This window comes from Pezoporus wallicus, unplaced genomic scaffold (assembly GCF_028554395.1).
Source record: "Pezoporus wallicus isolate ANWC-B61680 ecotype Strahan unplaced genomic scaffold, APGP_CSIRO_Pwel_v1 contig_7073, whole genome shotgun sequence".
Taxonomy (NCBI): domain Eukaryota; kingdom Metazoa; phylum Chordata; class Aves; order Psittaciformes; family Psittacidae; genus Pezoporus; species Pezoporus wallicus.
The window spans coordinates 1405626-1429953 of NW_026641326.1; the positions used below are offsets into that span (position 1 = coordinate 1405626).

The following is a 24328-nucleotide window of genomic DNA, read 5'->3' on the forward strand; positions in this document are numbered from 1 at the left end:
CCTCCTCTCACTCCACACAAAATGTCCCGGACTAACAGCAATACCAAACCTCATCAATGGGCAAAGGCAGCCCTAGAAGAAAGTGCATCAAGTTGTTTCTTTATTTCTGGATATTGCCTTTGACGTACTCTTCTTCTTAGTTAAGACAGACTCGATAGCCTTGGACTGACTGGCATGCCTAATACTGCCACAGACGTTCTGCAGGTCACATTAAACAGCTGTGCAAACTGCCAGCATGCTGAAGTTGGCTGCTGACATCATTTTTACATGATGTGATTATAATGTCTCAGTGCCCAGTCCTGGATCAGAAACACCATGTGACAACATTCCCCTCTTCTTCTTCCATTCTCTTTTTTCCCAGACTGTTTGAATTGATGCCTCAGAGGGCAGGATGCAGGGAATAACTGGTTGGGAGTAAATACCTGGCAACTTGTAAGAAGCTTATCTACCAAAACCCCTTTTTGGCTCAGGCTTGTAACAACAGTTAAACACTAGTCACAGACTCGCTGAATAAGGCAGATTTTTACACAACTTCCAGGACAAACCCCTCAGCTACACAGTGAAGCCTACTTAAAAACCATACTCAAAAGAGCCTTTTCCCCCTAAAACTGGGAGCATGTGTAAAGTTTGTGTAAAGTTGCAGAGTGAGAGCAAACACTCCGGTAACACTGATGTAGTTACTACACACCAAACTGCCTGAATGTTTGCAGACTTTCTGAATCATCTTAACTGAGCTAGCTCACCCAATTCTGAATTAATTCACCTGAAATAAAGACCAAATAAATTCTACAAGACAACCTTATTTTTATTTCTGAAATCTAAGGATACTGTGATACTGTGAAAGAATATCCTAAATCTTTCCTCCTAGTATAATGTTCTCCCTTCTGTTGCCACACATAGAACTGCAATGTTAAGAAAACTAATACTAAAAATCCCTCCAGCCAAAAGAATAAAGCCATGATAAAAATGCCTTATTATATATGGATGGATAAAGCGTATTACTTTCACAACAAGCACAGCCAGAAAATAAGTGAATTGCAAAAATATGATTTAATGATACCCTCCTTCACAATGCTGTTCACTCTCTCAGACGCCTGGAAAATACAAGCCCCAAGACCTCTGCTTCACCCTCAATGGTGAGACATGTTAGTGCCATTACTTTTCCTATCCCTGAGCTGGGCAGAGATGCATCTGACATAAGCAAACAGGTGAAGAAAAGTGACAGGAATAAGAATGCTTATTCCATATTAATAAAACAATAATCTGAATTCAGACTAAAGAGTAGCTAAAGGAAAAAAAAACCAACAAATTTCTGTGTGTGTTTGATATTAATTATTCCCTGGATATGAGTTAACAGATGTCAATATAGAATATATTTTTTTCCAGAGACATGTTTGTCAATCTGTCAATGTTTTTTGCTTAAACGACAAGCAAACACTTGTTAACATCAATTGATTCAGTAAGTCTTTAGTCACATCATCAATGACAGGCTTCAAAAAGGGTTCTCAAAGGAGCTTTAGGGGGAAAAGGAGAACAAGAATAACATAATCTTGGCCTTTAACTGTCCGTATTCCAGTGATACTTTCCAACAGGAGACAACTGTTAAGGACTAGAGCCAGTCACTGGTGAACCAAGACTGCTTACAATGTACTCTGCTTTTTTTACTGGGTTTGCACAGCAAGGTTTTGGTTTTGGAGGGCCTATGGATGAGTCTCCTGTGAGAAGCTGCTAGAAGGTTCCCCGATGTCCAACACAGCCATTGCCCTCCAGCTCCAAGATGGACCTGCTGCTGGCCAAGGCTGGGCCCATCAGTGAAGGTGGTAGCGTGTATTTAAGAAGGAAAAACAAACTTGTGCAATGGTAACTTCAGCTGGAGAGAGCAGTAAGAGTGTGTGAGAGAAACAGCCCTGCAGACACTCAAGTCAGTGCAGAAGGAGGGAGAAGATGCTCTAAGTGCCTGGGCAGAGACTCCGCTGCAGCCCATGGTGCAGAGCATGTTGAGAGAGAAGCTTCAGTTCCCTGGACAGCAGATTTATTATTATTTCAGCTTATTATTACTTAAATTATTATTATTTCTATTTATTATTATTATTTCAAATTACTATTATTTGCAAAACCCTGTTAAATCCTATAAACAGATATCATACAGTAAATGTAACAGGCCAAGTCTTCAGCATGAATAAAAATGAGCACCTACTGAGCTTGGTAAGGACGTGAGAGTACTCAAGGATGAGGACTTCAGTAAGGATAGCTGAAACAGCACCTCATTCATCCAGGCATCACTCAGGCCTCTGAAATACCAACGGAAACAACCTCCTCTACCTGACTTGTGGCACAAGCAGGAGAAATGAAGCTCCTGCAGTGCCTCCCAGCAGCTTCAACACCCAGAAGTGAGCCACCTTCCCCTTTCCAGTTACTAACTGAAGTGCAGGAAGACAGCTTATTTTCTGCCAAAGCAGACACACAGCACAAAGTCACAGAAATAAGACAGGCAGGCAGGAAGAAAGTTAAAAACAGTCTGGAATTTAGATAGTGAAATAAAAGGAATTCAGAACCATTGCAGTGACCTATCTGACATAAGGGGTACTGGATATGGCAGGCTGCAAACAAGACTGGCAGAATATAAAAGAGTCACTGACTCCAGAGACAGCATTTCCATTCAAAGCCAGTGGGGAACCTTCTGCAACAAAAATACCCCTTTTTTATCTTTTAATTTTATTTTTTTTTAGAATTATAGACCCTGACAACAGCCAGATTAAACCAGCAGGACAGCAGCCAGGATCTTCATCTTTCTCAAAACCAATATCCCCAGCTTCATCAAATCAAATCACTGCATACCTGTATTGTGTTGCTTTAATACAAAACAGACATTTTAAAGATCTATTTCAAAGTGCAGCTGAACGTTTCCTTCTGGAAGATTTCTTCTCCTGCAATGTCCTTAATGCTACCAGTGTTACGTCTCGGTGCAACTAAAAGACAGGACTTGTTCATATTGCAGCCCTGCAAGCTTGTTTGTTTGTTCAGTCTTTCTCAGCTTAATGTTGTCTGGAGACATTTACAGCAATTAATTGTCCCTCAAGTTCCAAAGAGCTAATTTTTATCTTCTCAAACAAGGTGGGAATCAGGTTAAAGGTTACAGGGAAATGACTGAACAGATATAAACTGTGGATGCTGCATTAGCCACGACAACTCTTGGGGTTAAAAGCCTACTATTAGTTAAGAAAAGAGAGGATTCATTCAATTATTTTACTGTGTATTAGTGATCTAATGGACATGGTGTATTAGGAGAGGAAGTAACATTTACTATCTTTTCTGAACAGAAAGAAATAAAATATGACAAGTTTATTGTTCTAATAGCTACTAAACTTACATTAATATTAACTGCAGAGCTGTAAGAAAATCAAGGACTTTGATGTTAGGCTGATGTAACTGCCAGGGCTGCTACAGCCTCCTGTTATGTGCCAGGATATCTGCATATCTTCCCTAGTTCTAATTTTATCTCCTGCATATTCTTTACCAGTTGCCATTAAGAGAAGTTTTTCACCCGATGTCTCATGGAACTGTAACAATATTGCTGATGGTCACACTGACATGAAGATCAGTCACACTGAAAGGGCTGAAAAGAAACAGTTCAGAAGTGACTCACTTTAAGCTTCTCAAGGATCACATCTGCGGTCATATGCAGAACTAGGCTCAAAAGGACTAATGCTAATAACATCCTCCCCCTTTTTCCTGGAGTGCAATAAAGAGAACAGGCAAGAGGGAGCTGTTCTGTGATTCCTCCTGTGAATGAAGGAAGATCAGAAAAGGCATTCAAAAGGAAAAGAGGATGCAACAAATTAATGAGGAATGAATTGTGCTGCGTTTAGGCTAAAACCTTCCGCATCTTCAGCAACTCAAAGGCAGGAATGGCACAGCTATAGCTGTGCATAAAAACAAACATAAATTACTATAGCAGGTTCTTCCCATGCTACCTTTTATTTGTGTAGCTTTATTAGACCTGGTGCAAGCATGTAGTATTAAGCAGTAATATATAAGCAGAATATATAATAGAAGAAGGATATACTTGAAAGTCAAATGTTGGGCATGCAGATGTTATATAGCTGAGAGGTACTGAAATACCTTTTTGCTTTCAAATTGTTCAAACTCAGCTTCATCACCAAAATTAATACATGTTGTGTGTGCTGTAGCAGGCAGATGAATGCATTTAGTATACTGATAATCATCAGCTAAGTTGCATATCTAAGACTTTACTGCATCTGCTTCTCCACCAACACAAGTTTTGGAACCCAATTACATCTCAGCCAGACCTTGATCATCATACAAAATACACACCACAGAACAACTCAGACACATGCAAGCAAATCTTTGTGCAGTGCCCTGAGGATAAAGCTCCACAAATGAAGACAAGCACAACACTACTAGCATCAGGCAATGAAGGAAACTACCAGGTTTTCTAACATGAATCGCAAATCCATCTTTCGTCCCTTCTGCCCCAAGTAAGGTACCTTGCTTCTCTAGGTCTGTGTTCTTCTAGTTATGCTAGTAACTTGAAGCTTATACCATCACTAAGCAGAAGGAAATAATCAGTTCTCTTCCTGTGGGTCTTGGGAAGAATATAAGCCTAGAGCTCTACAAACAGAAGGTCAGCATGACCCCATCTATGTGTGTGCAAAAAGGCCCAGGAAGAATGTTTTGAGTAGTACAGCTGAACGGTCGAGATACTATGTGCCTGTGCAAGGAGAGTTACAACTGCAAAGAGCTTAAAATCTGAAGTCAACCTGTGCTTCTTTTGTACTGCAAATTTTCTTCCTGATTCTGCCTTGAAATTTTGTTACAAACAATATTCATCTCTACATGAAAAGTCACAACTTTTTGTCACTGCTGCACAGGATGTGACAATTACAGAGATGTAATTTTCACTGGAAGGTAGTATTTAGAGGAGTTTGTATCACAGACAAAACAAACATGAGGAGAATGGATGGAAGCACTGGAAAAAAGAGGAAAAGGAGACAAAGCCAGCAAACCTGCATGCACGTGGACCAGGAACTGAAAAGTCAGGCCAGTGGTTCACAGTGAAATCATTTTCCTTCCAGGTCGCCCCTTAAGTAACTCATCCTCAGTGTTCACACCATTATCTCTATTTTCCAGCATACTGATGTTCCATACCATAGCTGTATTACTGCACAGGGAAGCTTCTGGTCCAAAACCACCTTTTTTACCTTTGGATCAGCAGTCAGCAGCTTGAATGCTTGATACACTTGTGCTTCTTTCACGCCACCACCCAAATCCAAGAAGTTGGCTGGCTTTCCACCATTCAAGGATATTATATCGCATGTTGCCATTGCAAGTCCAGCTCCATTGACTGCAATTACAAACACCAAGTACTTATATTTCACATAAAAGTATGTAAGATTTGTGAAAAAGTTTAAAACATATCAGCACAACCACAGCTCATGAACACCTGTTTCTAAATGGATCAGTACCTATTCAAGGATATCCAAAGCAAAAACTAATTCAAAGTCTGGTGCACACACACCAACATTTAGGTTTCTTTATGACTGTATCTTTAGGACTTAGACGTGCACCTTTCCTTAATTACAGGCACACAAAAACTTCTTGGAATAATGATCACACCATGAGGCATGAAGGACAAATTGACTCCTTAAGCTCCCCTCCATCATGCTGATAGCAGTAGAGGATGTTTTGTATTACTGTAAAAGAGACAACTGAATTTTGGGGACAAATGCTCCTGAAACTGCCTTTTATTTTGCATTTGCATTAGTCTAAAAGCAATCCCAGGGGCACACACATCCTCTAAGCTAGAAAAAGAAGGAGAGAATTACTTGTCCCCAGCAAATTGCTCCTGCTAGACAAAGGAAATCTTCCGTGTCATCTGCAATTCAACAGCAAGACCTAAGACTAGAGAAACAGTAATATACCATAGCGTTGCCAATTATTATTTGGGGTTTTTTGTTGTTTTGTTGGTTTTGTTTTTTAAATTAAGATCAAAGTCTCACTGTCACTGAATCTAACTGCAGAGTGTTAACAGTATCTTCTAGATTTATGGTTAGAGTACACATCTAAGCAATATAAACTATAGAATCATAGAATAGTTAGGGTTGGAAAGGACCTTAAGATCATCTACTTCCAACCCCCCCCTCCCATGGGCAGGGACACCTCACACTAAACCATATCACCCAAGGCCTCGTCCAACCTGGTCTTGAGCACTGCCAGGGATGGAGCATTCACAACTTCCCTGGGGAACCCATTCCAGTGCCTCACCACCCTAACAGGAAAGAATTTCCTCCTTATATCCAATCTAAACTTCCCCTGTTTAAGTTTTAACCCGTTACCCCTTGTCCTGTCACTACAGTCCCTAATGAAGAGTCCCTCCCCAGCATCCCTATAGCCCCCCTTCAGATACTGGACTGCTGGACATTTTCTCCCCAAGCTGAAATAAAATGCCTAATTCAATTAGATGCATAATAAAATGTACCGGCTAAAAGCATTTATACAAAGTGAAAATTATTTAGAGGACAGCTCACCTTCTTACTTATCTCTTCTAAAGAGAAAAGTCATTTCTGTCCTACAGAAACTTCAGGAAAATAAGAAGCTGATATTTTGCTTTTAACAACCTTCCTTAAAGGAAAAGTGGAGTTCGATATTCAACTGTAAGCGCAAATATAATGTTTTTACACACATACTTTTGCAGGGTCTTTTAAGTAACACAGACTGAGTTTCGATAATTAATGATTGATTTTTGATTACTTTTCCTGGTTTTTGTTTCTATTACTGGGAGGACCAACTACATCAGCTTAACAATTCAGTGGGTAGAAACCTTCTCCCTCAGCCTGCCCTCTCCCTGACCCCCCTCATGCCCTGGCCTGTCTGCTGTAGCCTTAACCACAGTTTCAACACAGTTTTAGTTTCATTCCTGCAAGAACTTGTGGAAGGACAGACAACCTGAGCAAAAGAGGCTGAAATACTGTTAAGGGTGGACTGAATGTCAGAATGTAAACAAAGTCTATGCACTGAACAAGTATGAATTTGTCTTCAAATGTCTTTTGGATTTATTTGTTCTTACCAAAGCAAGCAATATTTCCATCCAGTCCTATGTATTTTAAGTCGTATTTGGCAGCTTCGTTCTCTATAGGCTCATTTTCAGACTTGTCATCCATGGCAAATATTTCTTTTTGCCTAAACTCTGCATTGTCATCAAAGTTTATCTTGGCATCAAAACAAACAACTACAGAATAAAAGAATAAGACAATATACAGGCATTTAGAGACCACAGCCAGAGCTTCTGAAATATTACGACTACTACAGCAGGGATGGGAAAAGGTTACTTTGGGACTGAGGTCACTTCCACCATATGATAAGCTGAAATTCTAGCATTGAATACAGCAAGTAAGGGCAAGTTTTCCTTAAATCCTGTATTGAGAAAAGCAAGCATCTCCACACTAGTAGTGTCACAGCCCTTGCCACAGATGATCTTCTGTGTTTGCTTTAAACAATGTTCATGTAAATTATGAAGCCAGTTTGTACGATTTGGACATTAGATTCATAAGAGAGTCTGCTTTCAAAAACACTGAAAGTACAACAGATATAACAAATAACAGGTTAGCAACCCAAAGCAATGTTTGATAACATGCACTCATTTATAGTTGAGCAACACACAATACTTTCCTTAGCTATAGCTTTAATTTATAATGTTATTAGCTACACACACATTATTCCCCTAAGGATCTGAATTACAACTTTGAGCCAATGGATGTTTAAAATGATCAAAAGATTACAGCTAAACAAAGAAAATTTACAAAAGAAATACAAAACTTCTCATCAATGTCAACACCCATTATGGCTGTAAAAACAAACTAATAAGTAGCTAAACCTGACTGTATTAAATAATAGATACAAAAGACAAGCTGGTAGACATAACATTAACATAAAAACACCAGCAACAGAAATGCACATAGAGCGAATGGGTTATTTGCCTATTTACTGACTCATTATTTCTATGGGTTTGCAGAGGCAAACACCTCATTAGATTAAAATGTTCTAAGTAAATGTAAGACTATACACTTATCATTTCACCATTCAAGTGATGTGACTTGTACTATGCCTAGATTATAATTACTGACTGAAGCATAATTGATATCTCAATGCAAGCCAGTCAGAAATAAGTGCCTTTCAATGATGCATACAGAAAACTTATTAGTTTCTCTTTCTGCTTGTTTTGATCCATATCACCATTGAAATACATACATGTTACATGTGCATGTCTCACAAGAATTGTACACTCCTCCGCAACTAAAGGTGAACTGCATTTAAAAAGACAATTTTAAGTCTTTGATACAGATACCCACTAATTAAAACAACTACCCACACAATCTTTTTTGGTGGCCCAAATACCTCTTTTTTTTTTCCTCAATATGCAATTGCTTAACTCAGGAGGAAAATATTGAAGCAAACAGCAAAAGATTTACACAAACAGGAGAGTCTCAATTGTACGTCTTGATTTGCACTGGGTTTTCCTGGTTTGGTTTTCTGATGTTGCCGCAGGTTTTGTGTGTCTTTGCACATTGATTGAAATACCAGATTAAATTGAAACACGACCAAATTTCACGTGAGTGACTGCAGTTTCAGAGAACTATTCATGTGTGTTTGTGTATAATAAATCTCTCTTGGAAGAGTCTAGATCTTACCCAGTCAACCATCAAGAGGGAATCTGCCAACAGGAGAAGCATCTAAAGTTCATAATACATTTCTACTCTACTAGAGCTGCTTTCATTTTTTTTTAACAATGAACTAAGACTGGTACCGTTTCTCTTCTTCAAGCTCTAAGTTCTTCGAATTGCTAAAACAACCCAAAGCTAGAGTAAAACTGCAGCTGCAGAGTTTGTTTACCTTAGACATGAACATTCTCAATGTCACATTAATAGAATCTCATTTCTCCAGAACAGTCACCTTTAACAAAGGCTATGCTGTACAAAGTAGCAGGAAAAACATCTATTAATATTTATCAGCCCATTTGCACCATCAAAAGCACATTGTTACATGCATGATAGATTATACAAATGGATTTTTTTTGTCTAAACAAATATCAAAGAAAGCTCCAGCACTTGTATTCATGGAGTACTTCTGTTGTTTTTGCTAGCAGTATGGGATTTTTGTCATCTGCCAATTCAACAGCTTACATTGAGAGCAAACAAAAGAACCCAAATAAACGGGCAGTTACAGGCTTCTGACCCAATAGTGTTAACAAAGAATTTGCTACAAAATTAAACAAAAGGAAATGCATATGACAATGTATTTTCTAATGGAAATTGCACAAATGAAAAACACAAAGCACAGCAAGAAATGAATCCATCTCAACCATTACTTAGGAATAATGGTCTTCATAGAGAGACTCGTACTTTATCATTAGAAATAACTGCATTAAGCTACTCAAATGTTTTTCCATTTGTTTTATCTTTATTCTTCTTGAAGACATTTCAGATGGAGAAACTGCTAGCAAAAAAAAATAAAGCACAGGAAGGTTTCTGTGTATGCCTGCTAGTAAGATGGCTTTCACAGTTTGAAACCCACTCTGTTTCTGCTCCTCAGATTCCTGGATGTGAAACACATGCAGAACAACCTCAGAAAAAACAGTATAAAACCCCCTACCATCCCTCAAATTAAGCCCTCCTCACTAAATATGCCAAGTGCGAATACCAGAACAACCTAAGAGCTCACCACAAACTCTGATAGAAGGCAATTGTCATAAATGTCCCAAATTCTTGATATCTGACTGAGCAAAAGGACTACTGGGTACCTTCCATAATTATTCTATGATTAAGGTATCTTGGTCACTTATTCTACTTAATAATTATTTCATGAAGTTTTGAGAAAGCATATTTTGTTTTTGCAGGATCAGTGGTCTTGAACCCACAGAATAAACCTTGTAAGCACACCAGCCATGGCGGACAAGCATACCAATGAATATGTGTTGAAGTAAACATCATAATCTGCAGGAAATTCCAGCAGTTTTTGTTGTACCTATTTTAAAGGTGCCATTCATCTTCAAATAAGTCAAAAGTGTCACACGTTGCATGTTGCTAGAACTTGCAAAATCCAGACCATTCATTTTACAAGGCCCTATTTTATTGTTCTGCTTTAATTTCACTGTGCAACACAGAATGAAGATGATCTTATCTCATTCCAAACTGATTTTAATGAGGCCAACAGATCTATTTAAATGGTGGGGAAAACAACAGTCTGCTACTAGGTTCTGAAGGTGTATTTTCCATTTCCATTTAAAATACAGCATACGATAGAACTGAACTGGTCAACAACAGGGCTTTTTGTTTCTTTCCCCCAGCACACATTTCACAAAGTGCATAAGAACCAACATAGCCAGAGTTAGTTCCTAAGAATGTGACTTACATTTATTAAGCTGAGTGAGGTTTACAATGCAGAAATTACTGATATGCACATTATCATAGCACTTCAAATTAACTAGAAATCTGAGCACACAGTGCTGTGAGAGATTCTCAGATAAAGAGTTAAGGCATTTGGAGGAAATCATTCTCATGAAGTAAACTCTACCCAGAGAGCTAAAGGATTCTGGTGGCAACAGCACACGCAGAAACCCAACCACAACAGAGAAGGAATTTGAAAAAGGTCTGCTATCAAAGCAGAATTCATACATCTAAGCCATAAATATGTTCTTCTACCTTAGTTTAACCTGAAAACAGCTAAGTATGTTAAAAAAATGCATATTTAATATTTATCATTATCCCTGAATTACCCTCACCTACTTTAATAGACAAGATTTCCCTTTTTGTAGTTAAAATGTCATTTTATGATACAGTATTTTTGTGCCCCAGAGCCTATTTTATAACAAAGAGCATCGTCATCAAGATGCATTAGTAAAACAGGGTGGGGCAGGATTTGTTTTACATCTTCTAGAGCTTTTCATTACCAGCAGAGTGAGTTTTCCCTTTAAGCTGTGGACAATTCTCTGCCAATTCCTTTTCACTTGTTTTTTTTTTTTTATTGTTAAAAAGGGAAGAAAAAGGTTGGACAATTGGAAGAGACTGCATACTTTCTAGCCACAATTCAGCATCTGACTAACTGAGCCAAAACCATAGATTTTTAGTGAAAAGCTGCTTACTTTACAAACTAGCTGTGGGTGCATAAATAGTATTTAAAAAATGTTATTTCATACAATATGAGCCATTCATATACTTAACTGACACAGCAGTGATCTTTTCCCAAAAGTTTCTAGAACAGCAATTAAGCAGCCACATTCCTAATGTCTGTTAAACCGGGTAAAGGCAAAGGGAAGGAAAGGTTTCAGCTGGAAAAACAACCACTAGAATGATGTGAAAGGTAATTCAGTGCCGTATTTTTATGTTACACCTTCTTAGCCCTGTATTTCCGGTGGAAGCAGATCAGTTACCCCTTTTCTTCCCGAATGATGTATCTAAATACCAGTTCCAGCTGGAAACTCTCCTGTGCTCTAGTAGAATGTAGTCATGCATTTAAAATTTTAACTTACCCACATGCTTAGATATGTAGAATAACAAGTTTCTTTCCACACAATCTCAGTTAAGTCTAACAGCAAAAACAAACAAAAAACCCAAAACACCAAAAAAAACCACCCAAACCAAGAATAACCTAAATTGTACAAAGAGCAGTAAAGCAGAAAACGTTAGTTTCTCATCAAACACAACATGTAGAAGCCAATACTTCGATTATTTGCATGAAATAACAAAAGGTTTTGCAATATAAAATCTGCCATGGGAATATTAATGAATGTTACTTAAATTACATTACAAAATGAAATTAATGCCAAGCTGCTTTTACAGCTTTGTACACAATTTAATTTATAGTTTGGATAAATAAAGACTTATAATGCATTCATTTGTTTCCTTCCATTTCTTACCTTGCCCTTCTGGAGTTTCACCAAAGGGATTCACTTCAACCTGAGTGGCATCAATTTTCAAGAAAAGATTATACAGCTTCTTAATTTGATCCGCTGCCTAAATTTGATCAAGTGATTTACAATTACCAAAGAAAAACAGAAGTTAATGTTTTCAAGGCAGAGGTAAACAATTATCGATGATTTTTAATGTATTCAACTGCACACTAGATCTAGATAATTACTACTTTTATTTAGTTTCTTTAATCGTAATTGTATAGGTCCTAAACCAGCTATCATGCAGCATTATGGCACTGCATAACATCTAGTGATCGAGCTTTTAAAGACTACACGAACTGAAGATTATCTACAAAATAAAGAGCACGATAACTATGACAAGTTCAATGTGAAGAGTTCATAATGACATAATCTCCAGCATGCTAAGTTGCATCCACGTTAATCAGTCAAAGTTCAGAAACCATAAAGCAGTATCTGCACATTATGACTTCAGAAAAAAATACATTTTTCCTTCCTAGATCAGTCTGAAATGTTTCCTTGAAGAATCTGTGTCAGAAGCATCTTGCTTACTCTTCCCAAGATACTCTTGCTTATTCCTTACTGTTCTTTCCCATCTAGCTCTGCGACTGGTTCTGTGGCTGAAAGTATTGTGACTGCTAACTTCCAAGTCTTTTGTTCTTAAAACATTCTTCCATTAATAGAACAGCTTAAGCAACAGCAACATGAATGTGCATAAAAAACAACACTTAGGTTGTCAGTGTGGGATGAAGTCTGCAGATGAAGTGCACCAATAAAGAAACATTCAAATCTATTCCTTCATTACTGACCAATTGACAGAAGTACACGCACCAAAAACATTTGGGATCTCTCCTAATAAGCAAAGTGAATGGAAATAAAACGACAAAAGTTAGCTTTCTCTCGCAGCGCCATTTATAAGAGAGGAAACACTGTATCATTGGAAAGGCTCAACTCCAACCCCAGTTTGGGGACCAACATGTCTTAAGACCCTGTGAAGAGTTACTGTTTGGAAGCAACATACAAATTGCTTATGAAGAACGAACACTCGGTGGACAACCTGTCCCAGTACCAATGGGTATAGCTGTCAACAGTGACGCTGGGGAAAAGTCCCACTGTGCAACCCCACATTAATTCTGGGCAACCTGAAAAGCTGTTGCTGCCCTATTACACTGCTGTAAGTGTAACAGAGCACCAGAATCACTTAATTTTATTAAGGCCTGCTCCATCCTTCAGCATCAATATCTGAAGGGGGCCTAACAAAGATGCTGGAAAAGGACTCTTCATCAGGGATTTTTGCGATGGAACAAGGGGTGATGGGTTTAAACTTAAACAGGGGAAGTTCAGGTTAGATACAAAGAAGAAGTTCTTTACTGTAAGGGTGGTGAGGCACTGGCACAGGGTGCCCACAGAAGTGGTAAATGCTCCATCCCTGGCAGTGTTCAAGGCCAGGCTGAACAGAGCCTTGGGCGACATGGTCTAGTGTGAGGTAACCCAGCCCATGGCAGGTGGTTGGAACTGGATAATCTTCAGGTTCTTTCCAATCCTAACTGTTCTATGATTCTATTCTATAATTTTATGTCTCTGAATTAGGCAACTTAATGCCAACACTTCTCTTTCTCAAGGTTTATAAGCACTGACCCTCTTTGAGGCAAAGCATAAAATCCTAACATAGAAATAGCGAATGTTTAAGTAGATACCAGGATTTGTCTGAATAAAAACTATGTCCCTATGCTTCAGTAAATTCCTTTGAGTTGATAGCACAAGGAAAGAAACGCATTCACTGCAGCATTATTTAAATGTATTGTTGAATAGTCCGTACATTGCTGTAAATTATTAAGTACCAGAACTCTTCAAGGGTTGAAAGGTTCTACATAATCATTCCTCCTCATTAGGTATACAGCTAAATCTTCAAATGTGTGTTAATCAACTTAATGAGTATTCGGTTTTTAATTGCATGGTTGGGATAGAAAATAATTAAAACCGTTGAATTAAAAATAAAGGAGTTCTACAGAAATGACAGTTTGATGCTATGGGGGGAAAAACCAGACAAAAGTAACACAAACAATCTTTCTCTTCTCTGCAAAATGATTCATAAAGGCAAAATATCTCACATATTTGTGTACAATATGGAATTCATATATATATATACACATAGAGATACTGAACAGACAACAAGCTGGCAGCATTTTGGGTTTGAGTTGATGGTCAGAAAAAAAAGGCTTCATTTACCCAGAGAGATTCTCCCATATTAAGGGCCAAATTTTCCAAAACACCTCTACCCATGTAATTCACTGAGCTCCATCGGAATCAAAAGAATCCATGCGGTATAACAGCATGTTGTCACCAAAGACCAGGAACTTTCACTCTGGAACAATAAGGAGCTTATTCAAATTGCTAAAGCCTGATGACAATTATCTAGGTGAAATTTAGTATTTAAAATGTCAAAACACTCCTGATCTAATGGACACTTGGCTTTTCGTGTCTATTTGGAAAGCATTTATTGTACGGCTGGGCTAAAACGTCAGTAAAAAAGGAGGGAATAGCCAAGTTACCTTCTGTTGCAAAGGTCCTTTGAATCCCAAATTTTTTGCCATCTGCAATGCCTGATGATCCTTTATGCCTTCAAAAATATCTATTTCCTCCTGCAACAATAACGTGCATAAATATAACTAAATATTCAACCTGAATGGAGATTTAGAACTTCAAAAGGAAAACACTTAGTATACATTTGCAAATGAGTAATTAAAGCATGGCTGCTTGCCAAAGCTCTCCGAGACTGAGGCTGCAGCAGCTGCCTATAGGGTATAATTACCACACCAACTCCAAAACAGTCCTTCCAAAAAGATACAGAATTCTTCAGGGTGGCATTCTGACAAGACAATGTGACACCAGTTTTCACTTTTAATTACTGTACAGATGGCGTTGATGACTATTTAGTCTGTTAATTTTAATGACATCTTCTGGAATACTTTCAAGGCAATGGGTGTCACTGCCCAGTAACACTGGAACGTTTATGTAATTTTTAGAATGCACATTAAATATTTTTATAACTGTTTGAATAATTACACTTGATGGTATCAATTATTTTCCCAGATTAATAGCTCGTCTACTCATTACCATGCCACAGTAACATGAAGAATACTTAAATGTAGTCATCGTTAAGAAAGCAATTACAACAGTTGTATTTCAGCTGCAAAAGTCATCCAGGTACAAAGAAATAATTAACAATTCTGTCAATGAGAAAAAATAACCAACTCCAGAAACAACAACCATACTGGCACTGACTCACTGTGAACAAACTGTACCTTCCTGAAAGTGAAACTCAATCATGGAACAGCTCAGGTATTAAGTTTAATGCATCATACAAAAGCCAGATTTAAGCTCTTTTTCTAAGTGAGCTGAAGACACAAATACTGACAAAATCAGACGTTAAAACATATTTCATTTGCCTACTCTATAATAGGCCTGAATCCCTACTGGATGAAACAATTTTTATGGTTCTTACTGTCTTCTTTCCATATGTGGCAGAAGGAAAAATGGAAAGGGAAAGCGGGGGGAGGGGAGATGGGATATGTTCTTTTGGATAACTGACAAGGAAAATTTTTAGTGTAAAATATTATATTCCTACCTTAAAGATAAGTTCTGGGCTAGTAACTGCGACTTCTTCTATATCAACACCACCCTGTGGGCTGCCAACCATAACAGGTCCATTGCAGGCTCTGTCCATCAAAATGGCAAAGTATGTTTCCCTGGAAATATTCAGTGCTTCTGCAACCATCACCTGAAAAGGAAGATAATAAAGAAAACCCAAAACATGAGCAGCTCTGACTGGTCCATCTAGCTGGTGAAGCAGAGAACATGGCGGCTCATGTTTCTGCACTGCCTTAAAACACAGCAGTTTGATACTTGCTATCCTGAATAGAAATACTTGTTTCACTTTTTTACAAGGTATTACAACCCAGTAACCTCTTCCCCAGAAAATCCACTTTCCCTAAATAACAGACTCCCCTGACGCTGCTGTTCTCACTGGGTTGTGTAACAAGCAGTGCAATCCAGGAACCCCTACAGCTGGGGCTGTTCCAAGAGGAGAATTGGAGCTGCTGCTGAAAATCTCCATACCAACTTTTTACATGCACTTTAAAGAGCTAACCACAGAAAAACTTGAGTCACAAGGGAGTACAGTTTGCAAATCACATAGATCTGAAAGAGGGTACGCTGCCCTTCAGATGCATCTCATCAGTAGCTCCATTCCTCACCAGTAAATCCTCAGGCTTAAATTCTCATTCTAACAGAAGGCCCTCCTACACTTACAATCTCAGCACTGAATTCTAGACCTGCCTAAGTACTTCCTAAGGAAATGGGGCTACAGATAATTCTGCCCTCCAGCTTTTTACTTTCAGTTTAGAGACAAGCAGATGTGTGACCTTCAGATACTTGCACAACCTTGAAACAAAAAAATTAGTTTTCCAAAAAGCTACTAATATGTGGTATTTACTATACACTACAGAGCCCTTTTGTCCCAGTATCTGACAGATAACTCAGCACATAACACAACAGCTGATTCAAATCCTACATGTTTGGAATCTAGAAGTATTCACATTAAAATTGGGGTGAAAATGGTCCAAGTAAATTCTTTGTAACAATTTTTTCTCTCCTCCTAAAAACATGCTAAACACAAAGTCCTTTCTATTTTAGTATTACAATAACTCTTCATCTGAACTGTCAGTTTCTGCAATAGTTTAACAATAGCTACTGAAGCCATTTCAGAGATTACGTAATTGTATACTTAGCAAAGGGCTCCTAAAACTATGTTTTGACAAATTCCCCAAAATGTTCTTCAAATCTGAATATGCTCATTAATAATTGTTCATCGTGATCATTATAGGTGCCTTCATCTCAGGTGCAAAAGCTATACTTCTGCTCTGCATTCAGTTCTGACTTTCAACCTGAAAGTTGAGCAGCCACCTCTACAATTAAATTAGCACGATCACTTCGCCTTATGACAACGAATTACATTCTTCCTTAGCAGAGCTACTATTTCTTATCTTTCAACGGAAGCAGTAGAAGTTAGGAAAATCACTTCCCTAAGGTTAATATTAGGATTAGGTGGCAATGCCTTTCTAACATGGTCTGTTTATAAAGTGACAATTTTGGGCAATTATTTTAGATGAAATTCATCACTCCCAAAGAAACATAAGGTGAAATTCATTTGAAATTAATTCATCAGTCAGCAGCTCAAAGTCCTCAGATCCAAGAGGTATGTATACACCTGCAGTCTTCAAGTTCTGACTACCTGGCAAGATGTGCTTCATCAAGTAAGTATTGCTGGGGATTTCACAGTTTAAGGTCTATAAACAAGTTGGTTTTTTGCATTCTGCTCTGAAGTACACAAGAAAAACTGTACGTACCTTCTACCTGGCTGTACATCTTACCAGAATAGGAAAGAAAAAGTAAGAGACAAGGTGTTAAATAAAGCCGTGTCCAGAATGGAAGGAAAGATCCTGTTTCTTTATGGGGTTTCCGATTTGGAAACATAGCAATTTTGTTTCTTCTACCTTTACATAAGGTGATGCAAAGGAATAATCCTAATAGCAACTGTTCAAAGACAAACTAAAGAAAACTAGGATGAAGGGGAAAAGTAAGAACTTTAAAAACTACCATACTATTTAAAAGCATCTGCCTATTTTATGCCACTATAAAGGGATGCTAAAAGCCAACTGTGGAAACATAGCTTGGCTACCTACCAAGATGTGACAAATTAACAAGCAAAGATATGGAATATATCCTTGATTTGCTACTTTTTACCTGCATGCATGTTTTTACCTTCTTGTATATCCCGCATCAGTGTATCTGAAAAATGTGAGTCAATTGTTTTAGACATACATAAGTCAAATAAAACCAGCTGGCGCTACTGGACCTTGTCTGAGCTGTGCTCAGGATCAGGATGATCCAGACTTAGGATGAGACTGAGTAAGTCTTGAGAGATACATCTGCAAGCACAGCAGGTGGAACTTAAATTATTAAATCAAGTATCTTTTCAACTGCTACTTCTGACCCAAGTGGCTGTCCTCACTATTGCTTATTAAAACTATGTCAACATCACCAAATACTTCTCTGTCTTAATGCACAAAACTGTTGAGAGTCCATCTACTTTGTAGTAGGCAGGCTTACGGTAGAGTAAAAGTTGTTAGATGTGTAACATCTCTCATTTTCCCAACAAAGCATTTACTTCCCTTCACCATCCTCCCTGTCTCATGCAGAGCAAAACCAGGGAAAATAGTGTTCAAGGTTTTTAAATATTATGACTTAAAGTTTACCTATCATTCACATGACAAAACCAACACAAACACATCAATGAACGGTTAAGAGTAGTGTAACTGAATAAGACTGTTGATCCTTCTCATGCTTTGTCTGTTTTGCTCATGATAAATAATGTGAAGCATCATTATCTCTTTACCACATCAGGTCTATATTTTAAATGTCATGGGAAAAATCAGCTTTATTGAAAACTACCTGGCAACTTCAACCTTTCCTTCTTAAAAATAAACCACTACCTAAAAGTTTAAGTTACACATTTAATTTCATAAGGGTAACTATAACAGCTCTTTTATATTTAATCAAATATTCAAAATGTTAATTGTTATTGCTTGGAGAGAAAACACAGGTAATGAAGTCTCAGGCTGCCATGATAAGAAAAGACTGTCTCCTAAGATAACCAGGCTCTCCAAATTCCAAACCGCCATAAGAGAATTTTATGTAAACTCGCAAAATAGCTTCCAAGTTACAAGGGACCTCAGGAGACTGCTATTTATTTGAGAAACATCAATCTAAAGAAGCGCAAACATGCTTTAAATTCCATAGTAGGTACACAGGCGAAGGAAGCTGAAAAGTCCATTTTCTGCTCAGAAATTATTCTAATTGTAGAAAATTCCTGTCTTTTATTTCTTCCTTATAAACACATGTCAAAGGTATGCCACTTCCACCCCTTGACTTGACACCAGCTCATTGACTGCCTCACAGAAAGTGACTATTTTCCTTCTGGAAAACATGTATTACCTAAATTCTTTAAAACATATGAGTTCATTCAAACTTTGCAGAACATAAAAAAGTTCAAAACCCACAAAACCTAAACCCATGCCTTTTCTTTTCTCCCTGAACTACAATTTTCTTTAAGTACATGTACACTCACATACACTTATGTTCACATACAGAGAAGGCTTATGCCTTGAAATAGAACAAAAATGCCAGCTATTAAATCTCAACTTCCCCACTGCTCTTAGCAAGCTTAAAGAGTCTGTCTAGCACTTCCTGTGCACTAACTACCCACTGCATTAAATGACATCTTAGACATAGCTAAACTTATCCTTTTAATCATATTACTGTTTGGCCATTGATTAAAATTTCAGTGGTTGACACTGCAGCCCTTGTACTACAAACATGAGTGCCTCGAGTCCTTTAACTATTTTATAGATCCTACAGTGAGCTAACTTTGGAGAAGGTAAAGGCTCTTAAGAAGACATTATTTTTTTTCTGGGAAATGGCCTTTTGATGACCTAGATGAATTGCTTTAACCATGTTTTTTCTTTACTATCTAATGAGCAATGGGAAACCATTAGCATACCACTAGTTGAACTGCTACATAATTAACTTAAAACAGGGTGCCAGCTCTCACCATAAATTACCAAGAATCAAGATTTCAACACCAAAAATGTAAAACATACTATTATCCTGATAAATGTGTGTGCAATGAAGGCATGAACTGTCATAGGGCTTTTAAAAGCCAAGTCCATAATCAGAATGGAAGGTCATGACAACAGATGATAAGCTTTGCCCCAGTGAAAAGCATCACTCTAGTTTTATCATGGATCAATATTAAAATACTTGCAACCTTTGTCCTGAGAAGTTTCCAAGTAGCTGTACAGCAAAGGAAAAGTACACAATCTATCAAGGCTGTATGCTTTCCTCTACCACCAAAATACCACATTAAACCCCACATATGCCCTAGCTGCTTACTCTTGACTATTGTTTGTTCATACAGTCAAAGCGTGGATGGAGAAGAAAGTAATTACAAGTCAAATCTTCTACAGCTATTCTACACATGGTAAAAAAAAGTAATCTTGCTACAAATCCCTTGAATAATCCATTTCAAAGACCCAACACCCAACACCTTTTGTTCATTTCTACCAATTTGAAAGAAAATTAGAAGTTTCTTTTTCAGAACTGAATATGTAAATGAACAGACTCGCACTCAAAGAGTGATATTTCCTGTACTGATGTATTCAAAGTAGGTCAACTAGGGCAAAAGAATAAAACCATTGAATTTACAAAAGAAAACTGCTTTTACGATACAAATTTTTCAAAGCAGAGTGCCTTATATGGGAAATGTATATCCTCTTTTATATCCTTAGTATTATCACGATCTCTGACAGACGTGCCTTGGCAATACTGTTCCTTCTTTTTAATATCTAGTATTTCTTTTTAACAACACTTATGAGGAGTGATGGTAATCTGCTCTCCCCAGGAGAAGAACTGCCTGAGCTTCTTCCTCCAGCCCTCATTAGACAGTATCTTTTCAGACAGGTGTTCTCCTTCTATGCTAATATTTCAAGCTGTTCACAACATATTAAAAGTGAACTGCAGTTCTTTTCAGCTCCTGCCAAATTATCTACTGGCCTCAAATACCAGGAGTGTGGTTCTTGACTACATACCTGTATGAAGGTCCTTTCTCAGTAAAGCAATACATTTATGCTGAGGTAAATCTCAGCACCTTGCAATATGTACCATCATAGGTAAACGAATTGCCATATATTAGCTAAACCACTACCATAACCATATTTAACTATGCATTTTCAACATGTTAGGAAGAATCTACTTTTAGACGCCTTTTTTATTTCTTTAAATTGAGAACATTCCCATGCAAACCCATGAATATTTAAAGGGGTCTTACAAGAAAGATGGGGACAAACTTTTTAGTAGGTCCTGTTGTGACAGGACAAGGGGTAATAGTTTTAAGCTAAAAGCAGGTAGATTTAGACTAAGTATAAGGCAGAAATTTTTTATGATGAGGGTGGCAAAACACTGGCACAGGTTGCCCAGAGAGATGATAGATGCCCCATCCCTGGAAACATTCGTAGTGACAGGACAAGGGGTAACAGGTTAAAACTTAAACAGGGGAAGTTTAGATTGGATATAAGGAGGAAATTCTTTCCTGTTAGGGTGGTGAGGCACTGGAATGGGTTGCCCAGGGAGGTTGTGAATGCTCCATCCCTGGCAGTGTTCAAGACGAAGTTGGACGAGGCATTAGGTGATATGATTTAGCGTAAGGTGTGCCTGCCCACGGCAGGGGGGTTGGAACTAGATGATCTTAAGGTCCTTTCCAACCCTAACGATTCTATGATTCTATGATTCAAGGTCAGGCTGCACAGGGCTCTTCATCTTCTTGAAGATGTCCCTGCTCATTACGAGGGGTTTGAAATAGATGGAATTTAAAGGTCCCTTCCAACCCAAACCATTCTTTGATTCTCTGAAAATAATCTGTCTCGATCTTTAGTAACCGTTGCTTAAAACTGAAGATGTACGACATATGGACATTATTATTACTACAAGTAAACATGTCTATATTACTTCTGCAAGAAGAACATCAATAAGCCTGTACACTTAATGCTACAGAAAGTTATGCTAGCATTTAGTTATGCATTTGGTGAAGAATGAACCTATGATACAGCACTCCCTTCAACACAGGTAATGGAAATGACTTTATTTCCCACTACTAGCCATACTGAAATTGATGGACAAAATACACACACCAATAGAAAAAGTACCATTTCTTTTGTCAATTAGATGCAATCAATCAGGCATTGGAAAAGGAATGAAAAAATATATCTATGTCATATACTCCAGTACATTAATGCAAAACTGCAGCTGAACACAGTTCTCAACTTTCAAGAGGCAAAAAACTTACCTTTTTAACTGTCACACCACCCTTTGGAGTTTGTTTTGTTGACAGATTGTACCCAATCATCTGTTTAGCAAGCCGTTCAACAGTCTTAGGGCTACAAATAAAGGGGAAATGTTAGTTTATCAAAAGATATTAAAAGGAACAGTCACATGGTTATTGTCAACAGCTTAAATACTACAACGGAATTATTGATGCTTTTTCAATTTTAAAGACTTACTCTTTCGTTAGATGCACTCCTCCTTTTAACCCACTATTGAAAATACCTTTTCCTCTCCCTCCAGCCAGAATCTGTGCCTTCAGAACAATTTCCTTAGCCTCTGCAAGAGAAAAAACACCTTGTTATTCTATCGTGCATCACTTATCGAGCTTGTCAGTGTAAGTTTAAAACGCATTTCCAGATTACACCCTTTAAAATAACAAGAAGTTGTTCGTAACTTGTGAAGAATAAAACAAAAGTCAATTCAGCATTTTTGTAAAGCAACCCTGCAAAGAAGAATTGTTAAAGGATAAATACACACTACTTATTAGATGGATAAATCCGTCATTATTTAGATCAAAACCATGCTAGTAATGCCACATGGCCTGCACAACAAATGAGATAAACAGCATACAGTTTGATGACTTACACTCTGGAATGGTTTTTAAAACATGAATGTCGTGGTTTAAGCCCAGCCAGTAACTCAGAACCACACAGCTGATTGCTCACTCACTTCTCTCCTTCTTCTCCTCCCTGCTCCCGGAGGGATAGGGAGGAGAATGGAAAGAATGTAACTCCCATGGATTGAGGTAAGAACAGTCCAGTAATTAAGTTATAACACAAACCACTGCTGCTACCACCAATAATAATAATCATAGAACCACAGAATTATAGAATAGTTAGAGTTGGAAAGAACCTTAAGATCATCAAGTTCCAACCCCCCTGCCATGGGCAGGGACACCACACGCTAAACCAAGGCACTCTTCAACCTGGCCTTGAACACTGCCAGGGATGGAGCATTCACAACTTCCTGCGCAACCCATTCCATCCTGACAGGAACCTCCTCTTTATATCCAACCTAAACTTCCCCTGTTTAAGTTTTAACCCGTTACCCCGTGTCCTATCACTACAGTCCCTAATGAAGAGTCCCTCTCCAGCATCCCCACAGGCCCCCTTCAGATACTGGAAGGCTGCTATGAGGTCTCCACGCAGCCTTCTCTTCTCCAGGCTAAACAGCCCCAACTTTCTCAGCCTGTCTTCATACGGGAGGTGCTCCAGTCCCCTGGTCATCCCTGTGGCCCTCCTCTGGACTTGTTCCAACAAGTGATAAGCAAAATAACAAGGGAAGAAAATACAACCACTACCACCTGTTGACTGATACCCAGCGCGACCGAGCAGTGATCTAGCCCTTCCAGGTAACTGCCCCCAGTTCTACATCCTGGGCATGATGTGGTGTGGTATGGAATACCTCTTTGGTCAGTTTGGGTCAGGTGTCCTGTCTCTGCTTCCTCCCAGCTTCCCCTCCTCCCTGGCAGAGCATGAGGCTCACAAAGTCCTTGGTCAGAGTAAACATTACTGAGCAGCATCGGTGTTATCAGCGCTGTTCCCAGGCCAAAGGCAAAACCACAGCACTGCACCAGCTGCTAAGAAGAAGAAAAATGACTGCTACTGCTGAACCCAGGACAATGAATCAGAGTGCATTTTGTCTTGAATGCACAACAAACAAATGCCCATCAACGAAAATAATTACATTCCTTCCTCTGAACACATGTAAGCAAACCTTGGGATGTGGTCCTAAAAGAAATCCCTAACTCCAAAGGGCAGGTAAGTGTAGAGCAAGGGCTGTAGCTGTGAAAACACGTTCATCTGTTTGAGGCATCACTTAAATCTTTGCCAATTGGAGTGTAACAGTATCTCAGTAACGAAAAAGTGCAGCAAGACACACTGACAAAAGCAACTGTACCAAGACCTACACTGGAAGCAGAAGCAATTCTGAAATCCTTACAAACAGGGGGAGGAAGGGGAAAAGAAAAAATAACTAAACAAAAACATCACTCCTGATCTCTGCAGCTCCATGGACTGTAGCAGCTTCTTGAACCATAAAAACTTGCCAGGTGCCTGCAAGATGTTTATGAATACTGAGTACTGTCACTTTGCACATTTATTATAATACTGCCAGGTATTTTGTGAAGTCTGAGATCCTCATATTAGAACTGCACGAAGAATGCTTAGAAAAGGCTACCATTATTCATCTTTTCTAAAGCCTGTGGAAATGTCTGATTTCAGTGATGTCTGGATTAGGTCATGCCTCAAATTTCAATACTCTATGCAAATATGCAAGAAACCAAGAGAATCTGTAGTTAAATGGACAAATGTACTGTTAAAGTGGCACGGAGGATATAGATACTTTTCATTCAGACAAAACACAGGCTATCTAGGCTTGAATAAC

The 24328-nt window shown here is 38.3% G+C and overlaps 1 protein-coding gene across 1 annotated transcript in view; it reads right to left on the bottom strand.

The window, feature by feature from the left end:
- Positions 1 to 24328, bottom strand: part of SUCLG2 (succinate-CoA ligase GDP-forming subunit beta) — a 125186-nt gene that overhangs the window by 43364 nt on the left and 57494 nt on the right. The window contains exons 3-9 of the mRNA XM_057422907.1: positions 22120 to 22219; positions 21906 to 21996; positions 15573 to 15725; positions 14497 to 14586; positions 11933 to 12029; positions 7088 to 7249; positions 5223 to 5365 (exon numbers count right to left, since the gene is read on the bottom strand). Coding sequence (XP_057278890.1) covers positions 5223 to 5365; positions 7088 to 7249; positions 11933 to 12029; positions 14497 to 14586; positions 15573 to 15725; positions 21906 to 21996; positions 22120 to 22219 — 836 coding nt within the window. The remainder of the gene's footprint in view (positions 1 to 5222; positions 5366 to 7087; positions 7250 to 11932; positions 12030 to 14496; positions 14587 to 15572; positions 15726 to 21905; positions 21997 to 22119; positions 22220 to 24328) is intronic.